The sequence below is a fragment of the Corticium candelabrum genome, chromosome 5 (assembly GCF_963422355.1).
Source record: "Corticium candelabrum chromosome 5, ooCorCand1.1, whole genome shotgun sequence".
NCBI lineage: Eukaryota > Metazoa > Porifera > Homoscleromorpha > Homosclerophorida > Plakinidae > Corticium > Corticium candelabrum.
In genome coordinates this window covers 3,437,587-3,457,347 of record NC_085089.1, presented here as the reverse complement: position 1 = coordinate 3,457,347, position 19,761 = coordinate 3,437,587, and the positions used below count along the sequence as shown (strand labels likewise).

The following is a 19,761-nucleotide window of genomic DNA, read 5'->3' as shown; positions in this document are numbered from 1 at the left end:
AGGTCCACTCCGCATGCGCAAACGCGAGTCTTTGTACGCCCAAACAGGCTGCTCTAGTCAGACTAACTGTCTGTTTATTTCTTTTTGTCTGGGCGTCTAGAGAGTAGTCTCGAAACTTGCTAGAACGACTAATAGATACAGCTTGTGTGCAGATGCAGCCCTAGGAGTGTGAGAAAATGGAGCAAGTGGAACCGGATCTCTACAAAAGACTTGGAATTGCTGAGGATGCTGAGTTTTCGTCTATTAGGAAAGCTTATCATACTTCAACTCGTAAGGTAAGCCAGATCGGGTTAGATGCTAACTACGTATTTTAGCTATGAGATAACGTATGGCGATTGTTCTAAAAGTTTTTTTTAGTATCATCCTGACAAGCTGTCATCTGACATGTCCGAGTGCGACCGACATGCTTCTGTGGCAGCGTTTCAAGCTGTCAAGGAAGCTTGGCAGACACTAGGAGACAAAGGACGACGGAAGCAATACGATCAGGAGAGAGCAGGTGTGTCACTGTGATGCTAGCTAGCTAAACGAGAAATGGGGTTAGGATTTGAAATCCTTTTAATAATATCGTGTGCAGATTGATTGTACTATTGTGATTATTATTTCATTACCCGAGTCCCGGATTTCCGGGCTAAGGGTATAGTAATCGTTCGATGACCGACCCAACGACCCTATGTGACCGTATGTATATATAGTCGATTAGCGCAGATGCAAATGAAGCTATTCCGACCAATAGATGAGAAGTGGTGTCATTACCGACCAATAGACAACGTGATGTCATCATGAGGCTTCACCTCTCTTTGTTTGGTAGCTGCTACAGGCAACAACCTAGAGAAGCAGCACAAACAACGAGACGCCTAGTAAAGCTGCACAAAGAACGAGATTTTTACATTCTTGTGAGCTGGAGAATTGGTCGTGAGCTGCTTGTTTTGCTCTACATTTGTAACATATGTTTCCCACCAACAAACAGAACAATGATCATGTCCGTTACTTCATCAGGTAAGGCAAAGAATTGCCAGCCGGTCTAGCGTCGAGGCTTTCCGACTTGTAACATTTGACTTGTTCCAGCACTTCGAAACAAATGCATTTGTAACATGCATGTTTTCCCCCATTACAACAACTGCCAGACGTCTAGAGAAGCTGCACAAACAACCAGACGTTTAGAGAAGGTATACAAACAAACAGATGCCTAGAGTAGCTGCAGAACTACATTCTTGTGAGCTGGAAATCAGTGGTGAGCTACTTGTTTTGCTCTACATTTGTAACTTGCCCACCAACAAACAGAACAATGATCTCGTGCGTTGCTATAGCACGTAACGCGTGTCGAGGCTATCCGACTTGTAACATTTGACTTGTTCCAGCACTTCGAAACAATCTGATCTACATTTGAAACGTGCATGTTTTCCTCCATTACGATAACAACCAGATGTCTAGAGAAGCTGCACAAACAACCAGATGTCTAGATTGTTGTGAGCTGGAAAATCAGTGGCGAGCTGTTTCTTTTGTTGTATGTGAGGGTTTAGCACTTAGAAACAACGCCTAATCTAGCTACATTGTAACGTTTATGTTTTCCCACATCTAATTTTGTTTTGGCTCTGGTGTTACCTATGCCACGCCTAAAAACGCCCATAGTGACTCATTACGACTTCAAAAGCTGCGCAAACAATCAGATGCTTAGAGAAGTTGCACAAAGAACTAGACATCTAGGAGCAAAGGTTGTAACATTATGCTTGTTCCATCAATAGTGTCAATCATCTTCTGAAAGCCCAAAACATTGTAGGTGCATGAAATCGTGTTTTGTTCACTGAAAATCAGTGCTGCTTCTTTTGTACCTATCTAACCGAAAGCTGGTTTTCGTATTTGCTCTATACTTTCGCTGTGCGTGGCAGTTAATTGGTATTGTTAAACCATTCTGTCATAGCATGACTAATTACCTTCAAGGTGCTTACTGGGCCGAGGGTTTGCACTTCCAGTGCTTCTTCATTGATTAATTTATCAAGACCATCCCAAGCCGATGGTTCTGCTTAAGGCCCTAGTCAAAGACTAGGTACTCATTCATATATATTCCTGAGTCGAGACAAGCAATTGTGTGTAAGTTTCTTGTCTAAGGAAATTATGCCCTAGTTTACCATCACTGGGCTCGTTTGATTTAGGGTTCTGGAACTAGAATCAATGGGGGTTGGGGGTGAACAAATAACTTGCATTCGATTTGCTAAAATTCTAGTTCTGGAACTGCCGGAACGATTCCGACAGATCGAACTATAAACCTGGAACTGCTGAAACTGCAGCAATGACCACGCCCTATTATCATCTGATTACCCCTGACGCTAACCATCAGGAGTTTTTGGCATCCAAATTGAGCATTTGCTGTTCCCGGAATCTAGCGAAGACGTCACGTTTAGTAGTTCTGCTGTGTCAGATGGTCTGGACAAGAAGAAAACTTTCAACTGGACCAGAGACAACACTCTTATTATTATTGCTGCCTACTGGGATTATGAAGCTCATTTTACAAATCCCAACTATAAGAAAAAGGTCATATGGGAGAAGATCTCTTCTGCAGTCCAAGCCAAGTATTCCCTTGGCAAAAGAGAAGCTTGTGAGAATCGATGGAAGGTGTTAATGAGGAACTACAGGCGTGTTGTTGACAACAACAAAGAAACTGGTAAAATTAGGAATCTCTGAAAACACTGGCCTCAAAAAATGATGTCTAGTTGTAGTAGTTTTCCGGACAATGAGTGGGCGCTTTGATAGGAATGTGGCAACCATCAATTGCTCCAATGACACACGGCATTCCCTTCCTATTTCTGAACCCCAATTCTACTGCTCTAAAGTCATCATCTGTACTTGGCCATCTTATAATACATCTAGATGTTCAATATGAATTGCTGAACACAATCGAACAAAAATGGAATGAGTTGTCGAGTGGCTGAGGTCTAATCTATCTTAAACTGAACGAAAACACTCTGGTGTTACTAAGACCCATAATGCCATGAGAAGTTGTTTCTGTAAGGTCATCGGTTTTCTTCTCCTTTGGTGAACAAGATGCTGAAATGCTAGGAGTCGTCCAATATACTGCTGCAGCAGTTCAAACGTGGCTTTCTGCACACGAAAATTGGTCTTGAAATCATGCAGATCGTATCTATACACCCAGACGCATCACCATACGTTATCATCAAACCCATTGTGTAATATTTTTATACATAACAATAGCCTACCTATTTACAACATCTTCAATGTATCTTTTAACACAAACTTGATCATGTCGTTCAACTCGTCTCCTTGCCCTCAAAACGGCCCCCACCTCAATCTCTTCATCGAGTCGTCTTTTTTCTTTAAACACTTCTTCCTCTGAATCATCAGAGTCAAGAAGAGACTGAACTGCTGCAACAATAGCTATTTTGTCAACGGTTGCTGCCATTACGTTGAATCTGCACATGCTTGTGCATAGTACGATTCTGAAAGCAGAATTAGCATTCAATTTAGCCTCTAGTTCTGTCAGTTTTAATAGTTCTAAGACACACCCATTTCCAGTTTGAGAACTGTAAATCAAACGCACCCTGTGACTTGAATAGTTCTCCTCTTTCCAGTTTGAATTTATCATACTTCGCTATAGGTCGCCATCAACGGCTGTAATTACACCGACACGCGGGACTATGATTGGACTACTCAACTTCCACACCTCAGCGGTCTGCCAACCACCAACGGCTGATATAGCGGCATCTAAATTACCCTCATTTGAAACTAAAAACTAGATAACGAGGAGGTCTAGCAACTTGAGACTTTGTCGGTACGCAAATGAAAACAAATTAGTAAGCTGGATGAAAGCTTGTTTCGATTGCACGCCCCTAACACCATTTCCGACCACATTAGCCGGAAAGAAGTCTAACCGAATACTGATGTCGACGTCGGACAAAAAAACTTACGTTCAGTCTAAAAAAACCTCAGATATGACACCAAGCAATAAATGTAAGAATCAAGTGCGAAACACATCGAGGTTGGAACAGCATTGACCCAAGCACCTGCACCTTTGCCATGTAAAGAGCGAATCCTGGCAGCATCTCTTGTTGACTTCACCGTATCACAAAACATAGATTCAAACAGATCATTAGATTTGCGCTTTTGTAATTTGCCACTAGCAGGTAAATACTCGGACAGATCGTTCGAGGGACTGAGGCTTTTTAATGTTGTACTTGTAGCAGTTCTCGAAGATCCTTTCTGAAGCAAGTCTAAATCTGCTCTCAAGTGAGGAAAACGCTTGGGTAGTGCATCTATTGCTTCAACCCATGAGGCTAAGAAAGCACAAGCTGCTATAGATTTGACTGATGTTAAACCAATACCAGACTGGTAAAGTGGCTTGTTGCTATGCCAAGTCACTGAGTTGGTGATAAAAGATGGCAATCCAGAGAAAACTTTGCGTGTCTGTGAATCATAAATTTCTGCTGCAGATGTTAGTAAATTTGAAGGAACAACATGAGCTAAGTTATTTGATCGTGGAATGTGACACTACTTGAGCAATAACGAAGTGCTTTGGACATCATTCAAAGCAGACAATTAGTCACATAATAGTTTACCAGCGTTAGCGTATGTAGAGCAAAAATTGGATACAAATTTAGCTTTTCCAAGAGGCATTCCCAATGTAACTATGCCTTCAGATGTAACAGGAAGTTGACAATGTCTGTCTGTCTGTCTGTCTGTCTGTCTGTCTGTTTGTCCGTAATGCCACATTACAATAGCCCATAGAGACATTGCAGTGGCCTATATACAGCAAATGGGTGTTCTAAATTTATGTCAAGGAGTGCAAGAGCAGCCAATTTGCCCGAAATAGAGGTAAACTGTGTATAAAAAAACAAAATTGTGATAGAATGTGCTGATTTCGCATCATAAAATTGTCTAATATGGAATTTACACGGTAACACCACTCTAAATCGGCCTTGTGTGGCATGAGTAAAATTAGGCAGATGTACATATAGATACACAGTTACAATAGAATGTGCTGATTTTCAGATGTACATGTAAATACACAGTTACAATAGAATGTGCTGATTTTCATATCCTGAAACTCTTTAATATGGTATTAGGGTTGTAGCACTTTGGCACAATTGAAACAGATGTAAACATACAGGTTGTAAAGTGGCCTCAGGCCTGTATATGGCATGTGTTGTTGGGTCCAAGTGGCACGAGTCAGACAGACAGCGAAGGGAACTACTTGCTAGTGGGATGGTCTTACATGATGGCATTCACGTGTACAATCCTTTGACATCGTTATTTAGTTATGCTGACACTACACATACGATCCTTGCCATCATTACCTAGATGATGGCAAGGATCCTATATTGTTAATTTAGTGTTGTTAAGAATGTTATTTAATTGATGACAGTTAGTTTTAGATGTCAAGATTTAAAGGCATTCAAAACACAATACAAACAGTTAACACTGCAAGAACAAAATGCAACCAGCAATTACTCATTGCAGTACATAGAGTGCTGATGTCAATCAGAACATTTTGAAATTTCAAAACATTATGGCAGCTTTGAAATTGTTTTTACATAGGCCGTCATCATTTTATTCCTTACCTTTTCTTTGACTAAATTACAGTTACTATTGACGTTTATAGATGCTGCTCTCACTAGTCACTGGCTCCTGTCTTCTACACTGGATGTTGAAGATGTCGAGTACTCTGAAGGTTTGACCTTTTAGTATACACTGTGTACGCACAGTTACTGAATATCGTTTCTCTAGATAACGAGTCATACAGCTGGTCTTGTCAATGCTCAGGTTTGTACACAGTGACGAAAGATGAGATCGAACAAGGTTGCAATATTATTTGCTGCTCAAGTTGTAGTCTAAGCGTACATATTACGAACAGCGCAAGGCTAAGAATGAGTATGATAGCAACCAGCTGTAAGTAACAACAAATATGGAAATGTAGTCGGTCACTTTTTAGCAGTTTCTGCAAGATCGCTAACGAGAGGTGTAAACATATAGACCCGACTCTTTGATGAAGTTTGTGCGCGACAGACTGCGCAGGAGGTAATACGTACCGTGCAATGGGCACAGCAAAACACATGACCACATGCGTATCGCACAGATCTTGGTCGTTGGAGACAGATAATACAACTGACGCTGTTGCAAACGTTTGAAAGGTTAACCCACGCTTCCTGTACGTCTTTGTCATCGGTGGAGGTGATGGATGGTTCGACGTCTTGAACATACGATAGAATTGCTTTGAGATCATTGCTTTTCCATGATCTGCCATTGCTTTTGATCGTGTTCTTTTCTTCTGTCGCGCTCTTGGCTTTGTCGTGCTCTTCCTGTTTTGTCCACATCATCGTTGCGAGGTTGAGAGTGGTGGGCAGAGAGAACGTGTAAATTCTGTAGAATTTTGCTCTCCGTTTAAAGCCGAGAAGACTCAGTAGGTCACCTCTCATATTTCTATGTCTCCTTGTCAATAGATCACAACGGACGCGATCTGAAGAGTAAAACTCTTGCATTTCCCAGAAGAGACGGTGCAATGACATGTGACCACGACGTGTCCAAGTGCATGCTCTTAGTTTAATCTTCTCTAGATTTTCTGAATTTTGTGAGTCGAGTGAATATTTGACTTTGAAGAAATTGTCACAATATGAAGTTTCTCTGACAGCTCCAACAGGGAATCTACAGGACATGAATCAAGCTTCATGTTAGTAGTAGTAGTAGTAGTAGTAGTAATAATAATAATAATAATAATAATAATAATAATAATAGTACACCGACGGACTACACTGATCGACACAATCAGGTGGCATCCATCATTCACTGGGATGTTTGTCGCCATTTTGGGGTTCCCGTGGAGAGCAGATGGTACCGACATCATCCTGATAGGCTTGTGGAGACGGATGACATTACTATGATGTGGGATACCACCATCCCCACTGCCAGGAAGATCAAAGCCAATCGTCCAGACATCTGTCTCAGAAATAGGAAGACAAACACTTGTCTTCTTATTGATATCAGCTGTCCTGCTGATGGCAACATTGGCAAGAAACATGCTGAGAAGTTGGCGAAGTACAGTGACTTGCGAGTGGAGATAAGCCGCATGTGGCATTGTCGAACACTGGTGGTTCCGGTGGTCTTGGGAGCTTTGGGCACAGTGCACACAGGTATTGCACGGTGGCTGGACATTATTCCAGGTCATCACAACCTGCAGCACTTACAGAAAACAGTGCTTCTGGGATCTACTCAGATCCTTTGTAAAGTCATGTCTTCTTTCTAGACAGCCGTGATGGTCTAAGTACTTCTGAAGCAGGGTTTGCTTCCGGTACTTGTAATAGACTTTACAAACCAGACTGATCTGGTTGAGCACGACAATAACAATAATAATAATAATAATAGTCACTGCCGTGGCTTAGTGGTTAGCGACAATGGCTACCACTCCATGGTTTGGGGGTTCAAAGCCCAGTGACGACAGTAAATTGTGAAACTTGTCTGTCTTTCTTTCTCATGTTTCTCTAGCTTTATCCATGAGACTATGACTCGTTTCAGTCGTTGGGGAGTTTCTGTGGTCTGGCGAACGGTCCGTTGACGATGACGTCCAGTGCTTTCCTGGTGGTCGTTGATATCCACTAGGCGTGCTGTATCGAGTACGCGGTCACCGTAATGCCTGCAATCTATATCGAATTGGCTAGTCATTGATCGCCGTATGGACTACACGGAAACATGTACCCTGCTGGGCTCACCTGCCGGGTTGGTGGGCGCCCAGATGGGGGTAAAGACCCCACTTGTCCATTATGGAGGGGCATAACGACACATAATAATATAATAATAATAATGATAATAATAGATAATATATATGAGAATGAAGGTGTATATATTTTGAAGTGCTTACGAGAGAAGAGTTCGTTTCTGAGCGTCAAACAAAACGACAGTATTATCAGTGATACCGAGCGACACTGATCGATCAGAAGAGGATGGCCGAACTTGGAAGAGATTATCAATCACTTGCATTGTATAGTACTGCCAAGATGCAACTTCGTCTAGAAAGGTCATTTGAGCTTCTGCTCTGCTCAAGCCTATGGATACCGAGCAAGGTTGCCCCATGACGTAGTTTAATTTTTAGCAGTCAACAGCGGCATACATACCTACATTTCTCCTGTGTTCTTGTCGTATAGTCTCTTGTTTCAGTCCCGGAAAGTATTGACGGTACCCAATATGGTCGATTTCAGAAATATTACCGTGTTCCATTTGAGCTAATAATCCGCTCAAATAGACGGCTTTCGACATGTCTCCGCTCGTGTCGTCGGCTGGGTCGAAACGAAATCGGGTACCGCGTAGAATATCGTCATACAGCTGGTCGAAGAAAAGATCTCTGGAAGTACACGAACGGCAAAATTCATGTTCGAAATTGAGCGAGATGTACCGATCGAATCTCCTGAAGTTCGCATTCGTTGCACATTTCAAGTCAAATAAACTTACCGTGCCTTGTCGGTGCAGAGAAGTTTGGGATCGACGAAGAACCTGACTCGAAGTTTCATTCGGTACGGTTCTTTGGCAGGTAATTGCAGACAGATGGGATTTCGTTCGTTGAGCCACATAACTAGACCGTGTTTTGACACAAATTGTAGGCCGAAAAAGTGTTTTTCGACAAGTCGAAGCTGCTCGCATACCTTCAGACACGAAGCTACGTACTTAGACAATACTATTCTACGTCCTACGAATTGAATTGTTGTGCATCTAGGCATGTACTGGCAACCAACAATTACCGAGACAAAGCAGTCTTCACCGCGAGCGCCCCGCTCAACTGTGACGCGGCAAATGGAACCGCTAGGCTCGGTAATATAGCAGATGACCATGCTGTCTGTCTCAGCGAGCACCCAGTTAGTCAGTCATGTAACAACGAGAATCCGCCGCCATCCAATTGCATTTGTGTACATCGTTACGTCATAATTACAATAGGACAATACACTACATATCCATAACATGAGGCATGACGAAAGCAACCCACAGCACTCGACGATTCACACTCAAGTGCACGTACATACTATCATGAGTACCCCTGTTATCTACTGGACCATCAGCTCTTCAGAAAAAGGGCGGCACCGCACTGAATCCATTTTCCTTGATTACCTCCACACGGAATCTTCAGCCTCGTTACGATGCGTTCCCGATCTGAAGAGAAGTAGATGGGCAGCAATATGCAGTCACTGGAAGTATACGGCTCGGGGGTATCCTACAGGATAGAAAAACAATGCGAAAAATTGCAACTGACGATTGACGTACGACTGCATGTACTACTGTAGAACTCGCGTATACAGACGGACCAGACTCTACAGACAGACGAAAGGATTTACAAACCTGCGACACCCAGGCAAATGTGCAGTTAGGTAAAGTTGAAACTGTAGGAGACTTCAGTTCGTTTTCCAGCAGACGGCTACCGTCAAAGTTACATCCTTCCAACTGCAATCCCTCCAGCTATTAGCAGTTGCTCCTTGTTAGTCATACATAAATAGGATCCGAGAGATATCACTTACTTGTGCTATCCAAGGGGCTCCGGATATTTGAGTGCTGTTCCACTTGGCAATAGGTTTCAGGTCATCCATACTGCATTTCAGACTTCTGTAAACAAAGTTGCACTGAGCAGCATACAGTGTACACAATGTGACTGTCCAACCTTGCTGCTTGCTGTCGAAGAGCGTTGAGAAAGGTATCGGGATGGAACAACTCGGACAAATCAATCGCTCCTCCTGTGAGTAACGTGTCGCTAAGAGCTTTTTCGACCCACGAGCTCAGAGCCAAGGTTTTTGCAACCAGTGACCGAAGGTACTGTACTGGATCTCGAGGACCTTCCCACAGACTGGACCATACAAGCGGTACCTTTCATGTTCATGATGAATTAATACAACAATCATCAGACATCGTGAGACTCTCGCCAAACCTGATGTTGCAGTAAATCGCGAGCTAGATTTTGAACCTCTGTTGTGAGCAGAGCAGACCCATGTATTACGTTGTCTAATGCATCTAACGAGGATCGAACAGCCTGACCGACAATGTCATATTCATTTAACAATAGGAATTTCAGTATCACACCTTATGTTCAAATCGGTTTACCTGCACTAACTTCAATGCCGACGAGTGCTCTTGCTTTAAAAACACGGTTACAGGAAATTCCTGGTCAGAGGTTTGTCCATATTTCTTCCTCACTGGCTCTGTGCCCTGTCATAAGAGGATTACCATCATCATTGCCATATTACTGAACACACAACGACCTTGTTTAACTTCTTCCACATGTCAAGAATCGGTCCTAGTTGCTTAACCCAAGTTTCCCGGTCAAATTTGTCACCAGTAACGTCAGCTCGCATCAAAACTTTCAACTGTTGAATAACCTAGTGAACGGATAATTGCTGCTACTACTACTACTACTGACAGACTTGTTTGACACTAAACAGACTCGAGAACTGGCGACACGTTGAGCTGAACGTTCAATATTTGCCGGAAGACCAAAGAAAGAGGGCGTATCAGTATCAGGAAGAGATTCAATGAGAGCTACGTAGTCCTACAACACAAAAGCAAAGTTCACAATCACCTTGTAGTCCAGCTCAGCACTGCAAACCTTGTAGTGATAAGAAGTGGGAAGAGAAATACTTGAGCCCAGTTTTACCGGGCGAGACCGTACCTAGACAAAGTCCAGTTACAGCGTGCACGTTCAGAATGGTATCAAGTTGGTACCCGAGAGTCTATAACATCACTACTGAAGAACTGGATCAAGTAAGATCGCAAAACTTGAAGATCAAAAGAATTGTCAATTCTTCCTCCATAAATTGCATTTTCAAATAATCCATGAATGAACTCCCATTGCAAAGAGTGTGAATCTAAAATAGAAAACCAAACGTGAATACTCTCCTCTTAAGAAATAAGAAATCGACGCTCATCAAATATGGTCCCGTGGGTTAATGATGCATCTCCTGCTTACTTACCTAGTCTGGTACACATGCGATCTATGACGTCAGCTGCCACTCGTAAGTCAGCAAAAGAAAATTCATAAAATTTGGTCCATCCCTGCCAAGGACAATTTTTCATAAGCCACAATAAAATTGCATTACAATGCTACTAGCCTGAGGAATATAACAGCGCCTCTCTTGAACAATAGCATGAAACCAAGCCAAGACAAATAGAGCTTGAGCACGAGTTATTGACCCCGACTTGGATATGAACTCTTCTGACCAAGAGTCATAAGTACGAGCCAGGTTTCGCCGTATACCAGGTGGAGCCTATGCAATGCAAATGCATTCAGTGAATGAGTCCAACTGGAACAAGAGTACTCTGTACCTCATACGTAACCTTCAAACTAGACTGTAAAAGCATTGTAGGAAACTTGACATGAACCTCTGCTGTCATCCACAATCGAAAATTCTCATTAGGCTCTAAAGTATTAAGTTCCTGAAAGAAAGATGATCAAATAATAAAGAACAAACATTAGAGGCGCACAGTACACTTGCCTTCTCAAGCACAGGCAGCCAAGCTGTAACAAGATGAAGATTCTTTAAACAGAGCCAGTGACCATCTCGTGAACAGTCTCGAAGCAGTTGAACGGCCAAAGTTGACTGACCCTGCCCCATGGCCACTTGATGATATCTGTCCAAACCTACAACTTCTTCAGCCAGTTCTTGAAGTTCCTGACACACCAGATTGTCGTTTGCAACGAAACAATTCCTGCATTTAATAGCACATATACAATTACCTGTGATGGATCTGAGCCAGCAGAAATAATGACGAGAATCGGCTCCTGAGGTAATGACTCCATCTCATACAGCCGCCTCAAGTTTAAAATTTCTGGACTTAGTTCTTTGACACTGAGACACCTTGAAGCAAACAATTCCATAGCACTCTGAAGTCTATCTGGACGCAAAGCCTGAACAGCAATAACCTGTGCATGTACACATACACTTCATTGGACACTTTATAAAACCATGTCGTAACAGAAAGAGCCACATAACCTGTTGAAACCAGGATAGTTTCTGAAGCAGTTGTGATGGAATGTCTCGTTCACACTGAGAGCTTCGAGCAAACCTCAACCAAAGGTCTGAATCATCAAGACAAAGCGACTGGTGAAGGTTTTGAAACATTCGCTAATGAAACAAAGGAAAAATATTGAGTCTCCAACATACAACAACATTAAAATGACAAAACGTCTTGAAACCTTTAAGTTATTCACAGCTGAAGCCTGTTCAGAAGCAATCCACGATGGAAGAGAGTCCTTCATGTTTTTAAGAGATTCCTATGCACATAAAGAGTTAAACCCTTACGATACATCAATAGCTACAAGTCATCAAACCTGTCGTCTAAACATGGCAACCACAATCTGGCCAGTAAACAATTCCCACTCCTGAAAAATCCAACAGGTGAGGTCTGTGTCTATCAGAGACCACAAACTCAACATACACAATGAAGTCCTTATAACCAAATTTCCCAACTAGCAAACTAAAATTTAGTGAGTATGTCTAAATAACAGCTCGGTGTCAACTTCATTGCCAATCAATATGCAAACTGTCTAAGTAAATATTTGAGTAAATATGAATTTCTTTTCAACAACCTCAATAGGTAGTGACTATTTCTCATGGCAAACAAGAAAACTACTAAGGTGTTACCTTTTTTGGGCATCTGGTTGGATGCTGTTGTACGACACAGAGCAATGTATAAGCATAAAACTATTAACAGTAGTAAGTGCCACTGTAGCAACAGGACTACAACATGCACAGATGCCTCAACACAGTAATGACCAGTCAGCAACAGTGAAACCTTCAAATGTCAGAAACTTTAGTGAATAGCTAACAACTGTACCTCCAAATTAAAAGAACTCTTTGCCAATAGAGTTAGCTACGTAAGTTTCTTGATGGATCAATCAAGACCGACTTAAGACAATTAAGATTACTGTATCTTGAAGTACAAGCTCCAAATTATAACCAAGTAAGAGCATTCAGTTAGGTCATTCAACTTGATTTCCAGCAAATGTTATAAGGAGTTTGTCTTGAATAAATGTTATAATGCTAGTTGCCTTATGGAAGCACGATCAGATGAATTAAGACCACAAGCACCTCGTTTGCTGTCAAAGCACTAATTTATGATGAGTGAAACAGTCTACCTCTCAATTGAACAAAAATGAAACTTCTTTCACAAAACAGATTCTATTTTTACAATGAGGGACGTGGACAGACAGCACCATTGACTACCTCAACACAGAATATCATCACAATGTTCAATTATCTCTGAGCATTCAAAGCAAAAGTAAAGAATCCTTCAATTCACTGCAAATAACGATGATGACAGACAATGAAGTACATAAACCACTTTAACATACAAAGCACATAAAGTTACAATTTCCTAAGTAAGAAGACACCGATGTAGGAAGACATCGGTTGGAATGAAATGACAAAATCAGTAAACATTCTTGCTGCTGACCTTTTTTTTTTTCAGTCATACTCAATTTAGCAAACTATCACTTCAGTCATATTCAATTCAGCTAACTATTACTTCTTTTAAGGACAAATTAGTCAATAAACATGTAACAAATTTGCTCAATTATACATAGGTTCTCTGCATGCAGCCTTGTCATTGTGCAAACTCCAATCCCACTGTATTGAGTTCCAGCTGACACAAACTCCTTGCAAGTTTGCAGGAGTCTGTGCATTTAAGAATGATAATGAAAGTAACATGTGCTCAGCAATGTTAAAAAATACGCTTTCAATCCTGGCCTTGGCATTTACTGCAAGTCAACTGTAGTGCTCTATTTGATAAAGACTTCATGTGAGCTTTCATTCAAGCTCAACAATAATTTGAAGTTAGATATTTAAAGTACAAGCAATAAGCCATACTAACTTAATAAATACAATTCATACCTGATTTTCAAACAACTCTGGACGCATACCACGAATAAAGTGTAGGACAAAGCCCAATCGATCCGCCTAATGTAAATCATTCACAGTAGTCTGACACACAGCTACAGCAAACAACATTCACCTTGAACAAGGAACGACACACATACTCGTAAACTAAAGTTTGCAAGGCACTGCCAAGCATCTGAATACGAAGTTCAGCAGTTCCAGCCTCCTACACAAAAACAAGCAATTACTGAACATTACCAAATGAGGCCCAAAAAGTAACTCATACCTGTTTTAGCTCAAGAGCACGCTGAAAGAGGCGCAAGAAGGATGTAAGACTGAAGCGGTACATTGGGTTTAGTTTAACCAAGTCACTGATCACAAAAAACATTCTACTTCCATTCTCTGCTACAGGAAGATAAGCATCTCGTTCCTATCCAAACGAACTTGTCAAAACACATCACACTAATAACTTCATAAGAACAACTTGATCCAAAGATTCTTGCAATTTCATTGACTCATTCAAAGATTCTGATATTGTGGCACTTTTAGCCTTTGTTTGATTTAAAGATTCTAAAAGAGACGTGTTGTCCAAAATGTTGCCCTCGGCAGATGCCAATTCCTGTCAAGAATTCAAGTTGTAAAGTGCAAATTAACATCGGACTGTGCAAGAGCATAAAAGATAAGAAAGAACCTCCAAAAGTGATTCCTCCAAAGATGAAAGTTGCATCTTTAGCTGTTCTTCAGTTTTCAATAGCTCTGTTTTACGAACTTCTAGATCAGGTTTCTCATGCTGGATAGTAGCCGCCAATAGCTATGCAGACAACAATCAGTCCAGTTTCTTAATAAGGTTTCACTCATAAATAAATTGAAAATAAGTAAAAAGTGAATTACTTGACTAATGAGGCCAGCTCTTGTAGTTGTAAAATTGACTGCTGTGACAATGGCCAGTGCATCTGGTGACACATCAAGGTTGGGGTTCCGTGTTGTCATGAACAGCTTAAAGTCCTCGCTATAATCTACAAGCTTGTCTCCAACATATACCGCAAAACGTGGCCCTGGCACAAATCACCTGTCATACACTAACTACAAAATAATGCAAGATGGTAACCTTGACTTATGAGGTCACTCCTTAAAAGTGGGTACAAAATAGGCTCAATAGTATCAACTTCTTGAATGACTAGAGTTTTACCAAATCGTACAGCCAGCTCCAAAGCAGTAGTAAAGTTTGAGTCCTGTTTATGAATAAATATTATTCATTCACATTACTATCAATTAGAATCAGTACACGTACTTGTTGATTAACTACTTCCAGTCGAGACTGCTGCAGGTGAAGCTTAAGCCACTCTGTTGCACGTTGGGAAGGATCAATCAACAAAGGACAACGAGCACTCTACCAAAGTAGCATCATCAGTCATGCAACTAGATCCAAATGAAAAATCCAAACCTGCAAAATAACTAATGCATTTTCCAAAGACAAGTCATCAAATGGCAACCCTTCAGTCTTCCATGCCAAAAGTTCACTTTCTGTGCTCAAGAACTGCTTCAAGTTAAACTCCTTCACTTCTGTAACCTCCTTCCATTGCTCTACCCTGATTCTTCGTTCATCTTCCGGTGCATGACTGAGATATGTGATGAAAGCTGATGCCAAAAGAGCTTGTAAAGGAAGCTGATCCAACTCTGCGGTTAATTCTACAACCTTCTCAAAAAGCAAGATTAAACAGACACAATATTCACTACAGTTGGTAATTCAACATGCCTGATTGGACCAACGCCGATGCTCTCCCTCCAATTTTCCAAACAACCTCTCAGCTGAGGCAATTGTCTCTTGCTCCTTCTCCAGTTCAAGCTTCAACTTAGCAGCCTCAGTGGTTCTCTTTTCAAATCTTGAAATACCACACAATGCTAACACCACACACACACACACACACACACACACACACACACACACACACACACACACACACACACACACACACACACACATGCAAGCACGCATGCACACACACACACATGCACACACACACACACACACACACACACACACACACGTACATACCTGTCTCTAAAATCTGCAACCTTTTTATCAACCATATCCAATGCAGCTTGAAGCTTATCCAATTTTGCTTGAGAACGACGCATGCCCCTAATAATATACATATACATATTATGTATACACACAGACACACAGACACAGGCAGACACAGACACACAGACACAGGCAGACACAGACACAGACACACACACACACACACACACACACACACACACACACACACACACACACACACACACACACACACACACACACACATTGGCATGCCTATGTACACACAAATTATACAAAGTCAACATTAGCATTTATTTCTAAAATTTAAAAATGCAGTCTTTGCAATAAAAAGAATAATCAGTAGCAGCAGTAGTCACTGCAGCATAACATTGATTTCCTTGCAGCTTGATCTCTTAGCATTCTTTAGCCAATGCCATGACTGCAATAATATCTGCAGAAATTATCAGTTGAAAACACAGACATTATGTTCATTCTAGTTAGTTCATTAAAATTAAGATGACATCAAGTGATGCATGTCTCTAGGCAGTCAGCATTAGCAATATACCTAACAAATCTTCACTAAAACAAAAATTTACAGTTTACACATCTCAACCATGCCCCATTTGTACAAACTGTACACAACAGCATGTAAGCTACACTAGACCTAAGTCTTGATCTAGCATGTAAATAATCTCTTTAATTGACTACAAACACAAATAATCATGACATCAATATCCTTGTACTAGATTTAACAAAATAATCAGTTCACTTCTAACCTAATACACTCGCTACTACGGAAGATGCAAGTCAGCTGACATATGCATGCTTTGTAAAGGAAACTCAATTTAAGTTAAGACATGCAGATGCACAAATTAAACCTATCAGCATTCCCATTTACAACTAATAAATTAATCCTCTCAATAATTTATGTAAGCAATCCAACCCAGTCAACGTGATAACCACTGTTTACCACTGGGAACAATGTACCTTCAAAACTGGTCTATCCTGCCAAGTGATCAAAATCTACTCTAAAGCAAACGTTACACTACTACTGCCCTTCTATGTAGAAGATTGGCAACATCTTTATATTATATCAATTTCTGTCAGCCAATACATTAATCTACCTCTGTAACTCAGCTTGTTCTGTCTCCAGAGGTTCAATCTTCTCTAGTACTTCAGAAAACTTTACATTTGCCTTCACCCATGATGCTAAAGGAGCAGCAGCAATGCTAGCACGCTTGGCAATCTATAAGCAATAAATAAATTTCAATTCATGTTCTCTATGTATGTCTAGATAAAATACTTTTTCTTCGAATGATTTCTTGTTTCTCTCCAACAGCTCATTAACGCTGTTTCGTACCTCGGGTGTAATTTTTCGAGCATCAAAGTTTATTATTTCTTCCTTCACTCCTCTCTTCGCCAAGAAACTAAAGAACAAGCAATAGACAAACAAAGCACACTTGCAAAAGAACAACAACAACAAACAAAAAACAATAATATTAATAACACTAACGTGGCTTAGTGGTTAGCGATAATGGCTACCACTCCATGATTTGGGAGTTCAAACCCAGTGACGACAGTAAATTATGTAACTTGTCTGTCTTTCTTCTCATGATTCTCTAGCTTTGTCCATGAGACTATGACTCATTTCAGTCGTTTGGGAGTTTCTGTGGTCTGGCAAACGGTCCGTTGACGATGGGTTCAATTTCGGGTGGCAACAGCAATATAATGAAACGAGTCTGTTGGTTCTTTCTCACTGTCTACTTGGCTATGTGTCTGTGAGAGTAGACTTGTTTCTGTTGAAGGTGGTCTGTCTACTTATTTTTCATGCAATTGGAGTCAGCCATGTAAAATTATTGACACTATCCAACAACTGCTAATGTGCAAGAATGGTGCCAAATTTTGATACTATCGATACAGAAAGCTGTCCTATTAGGAACACTACATTAAATTTTGTCAAGACAATTTCTTAAAGCTGAGTACACTGGTCATAGTCTTTAGCAGTAGTCTGAAGGTCATGCATCTCAAGAGGATAGAAAAATGGAAGTCTCCTGGACCAGACCAGGCTTACAGTTTCTTGGTCAAATGTATACATGTCTTCACAATGATCTGATTTATAAGCTACAACCCTCTGATTCAGGACCCGAGCTCTGTGCTCAACTGATTATCTCAATGAATGACCACACTGATATCTAAAATGACATGCCAAGCTGTTGGGCCTTCACATGTCTATCTGTCTAAAAGACCCTCACCTCAGTTAATCAAACAGAAAAGTACAAGGCATTTAAATTGGTTCAGGAAAACCTCATGATGCCAGAGAGAAGATTGTCAGTGGGGTTCCTTTGGTGCAATGATGATGATCAACTGCTAAGTAACAAACTGCTTACCAAAGGCTGTAAACCAGACACAGGAGCTTGAGCAAGGCGCGGCTTCAATAGACTAAGACAGCTTGCCACACAGCTGGTTATTACTCCAATGCCTTCAGCTGCATAAGATCAGTCCAGTCTTGTGCAACTTCCTCTCCTTGACAGGTTCCTGTCATGTGTGATAGAAAGTTGAAAGACACTAGTAGTACTTTTTCACAGAAATAATGCCATCACGAAAAGGCTAATGCAAAGAAGGCAGGGTATTTCCAATGAGTGAATGTGATTCACTTTCCATTACGACTATTAATCCTTACGACTATTAATCCTCTCAACAAGGAGTTACACAGAACCGGTTATGGCTATTGCATGAGCTCTGGGCATGGTGAGACTGCCATATGTCAGCTTGTCAGTATCTGCCTTATATGGCTGATCTAAAGCTATACCGTATTTGCCCGTAATATATAATAACGCCCTGGGCGTATACAAAAGAAACACTTTTTTCTGGGAGTATACTAGGGCATGGGCGTTATTTTGATCTCAGGCATATACATGGTCGTAAAATGCTGTCATTTGGCCAGTCATCATCTAAATACTTGAAGACAGAGATACCACAAATGCTTGCAATTATCTGTTTCAAGATCAAAGGTACTGGTATCCGTACAGCACCAGCGTACACGCAGAAACTAAACACTACACACCCCCACAGGAGTGGTCGGCCTGAAGCTCATCAAAAGCATCAGGATCGGTAATTTTGCAACAAAGACATGAGTCTAGCGCTCAACATTGACACCAGCTCATCAAACGCACACAGACGGAGACGAATGTTCTGCGAACCCCATTTGTTTGTCTGCGTGTGCGTATCCTGGGCTTAGACTTGGATATGGGCGTATACTTGGGTGTGGGCGTATATTTGGGCACTGGCGTTTTTTGGGCTTAAAGTTCTGACCTGGCGCACATGGGCGTATATACGGGCATGGGCGTTATTACGGGCAAATACAGTATGGCAGAAATCCTGATCAGCTGACAGGAATGTTGCACACAGTCTGTACCTTATCTGATGACATCCTGATGAAGTTTACAATGGACAAGTGTGGTCTGCTACACTCTGTCAACAGCAGACTGTCTGGGTACATCTCTTGAGTGACAGTAAAAACAGACACCACCAACTGTCTGAAACCAGTCAAGTCTACAAGTACCTCCATATGTGGACAAGAGTAACAATATCCAGCACACCACCATGCAGGAAACACTTCATTACAAACACTTTCATAAAGTAAAGATTTCTTTGAACGGTCAGAACAAGATTCTGGCCATCAGCAAGTTTGCACTAACAGTTCTCACTACAGTTTTGGTGTCATTTGTTGAGGGACTACAAACCTACAGCAGCTTGATTGATGGACCGGGAAGCTTCTCATTTAAGAAGTGTTTGTGTACAGGATTTCCAAATCCAAGGTGCCCACCAAGATCAAGCTCCTCATCAAGAAGAGAGAGATTGACT

At 41.3% G+C, this 19,761-nt stretch overlaps 3 protein-coding genes across 3 annotated transcripts in view; 1 reads left to right on the top strand and 2 right to left on the bottom strand.

Annotated features, from left to right (window-relative positions):
* The first annotated feature begins 22 nt into the window (after positions 1-22).
* On the top strand, positions 23-6,030 carry LOC134179483 (dnaJ homolog subfamily C member 24-like). Its single transcript, XM_062646386.1, has 4 exons — positions 23-275; positions 358-496; positions 5,612-5,680; positions 5,737-6,030. Exons 1-4 carry the CDS (start codon positions 177-179, stop codon positions 5,904-5,906), a joined length of 477 nt encoding a protein of 158 aa, XP_062502370.1. The 5' UTR covers positions 23-176; the 3' UTR covers positions 5,907-6,030.
* Positions 5,931-8,873, bottom strand: LOC134179482 (E3 ubiquitin-protein ligase MYLIP-like). Its single transcript, XM_062646385.1, has 5 exons — positions 8,736-8,873; positions 8,449-8,639; positions 8,115-8,341; positions 7,862-8,045; positions 5,931-6,651 (listed from the first exon to the last, which is right to left on the bottom strand). The coding sequence occupies exons 1-5, from the start codon at positions 8,823-8,825 to the stop codon at positions 5,931-5,933; spliced, it is 1,413 nt and encodes a 470-aa protein (XP_062502369.1). The 5' UTR covers positions 8,826-8,873.
* The window catches only part of LOC134179479 (cytoplasmic dynein 2 heavy chain 1-like), a 34,588-nt gene continuing 23,690 nt past the window's right edge, over positions 8,864-19,761 (bottom strand). Inside the window, exons 37-67 of the mRNA XM_062646383.1 lie at positions 17,201-17,324; positions 17,022-17,143; positions 15,907-15,993; positions 15,607-15,733; positions 15,295-15,546; positions 15,142-15,240; positions 14,959-15,082; positions 14,742-14,905; positions 14,542-14,661; positions 14,335-14,469; positions 14,137-14,280; positions 13,987-14,076; positions 13,866-13,931; positions 12,305-12,355; positions 12,170-12,247; positions 11,967-12,098; positions 11,711-11,896; positions 11,469-11,645; positions 11,299-11,409; positions 11,085-11,240; positions 10,947-11,028; positions 10,699-10,841; positions 10,583-10,645; positions 10,421-10,525; positions 10,239-10,355; positions 10,081-10,185; positions 9,908-10,009; positions 9,644-9,846; positions 9,504-9,588; positions 9,328-9,444; positions 8,864-9,202 (exon numbers count right to left, since the gene is read on the bottom strand). Coding sequence (XP_062502367.1) covers positions 9,047-9,202; positions 9,328-9,444; positions 9,504-9,588; positions 9,644-9,846; positions 9,908-10,009; positions 10,081-10,185; positions 10,239-10,355; positions 10,421-10,525; positions 10,583-10,645; positions 10,699-10,841; positions 10,947-11,028; positions 11,085-11,240; positions 11,299-11,409; positions 11,469-11,645; positions 11,711-11,896; positions 11,967-12,098; positions 12,170-12,247; positions 12,305-12,355; positions 13,866-13,931; positions 13,987-14,076; positions 14,137-14,280; positions 14,335-14,469; positions 14,542-14,661; positions 14,742-14,905; positions 14,959-15,082; positions 15,142-15,240; positions 15,295-15,546; positions 15,607-15,733; positions 15,907-15,993; positions 17,022-17,143; positions 17,201-17,324 — 3,823 coding nt within the window. The 3' untranslated portion in view covers positions 8,864-9,046. The remainder of the gene's footprint in view (positions 9,203-9,327; positions 9,445-9,503; positions 9,589-9,643; positions 9,847-9,907; positions 10,010-10,080; positions 10,186-10,238; positions 10,356-10,420; positions 10,526-10,582; positions 10,646-10,698; positions 10,842-10,946; positions 11,029-11,084; positions 11,241-11,298; positions 11,410-11,468; positions 11,646-11,710; positions 11,897-11,966; positions 12,099-12,169; positions 12,248-12,304; positions 12,356-13,865; positions 13,932-13,986; positions 14,077-14,136; positions 14,281-14,334; positions 14,470-14,541; positions 14,662-14,741; positions 14,906-14,958; positions 15,083-15,141; positions 15,241-15,294; positions 15,547-15,606; positions 15,734-15,906; positions 15,994-17,021; positions 17,144-17,200; positions 17,325-19,761) is intronic.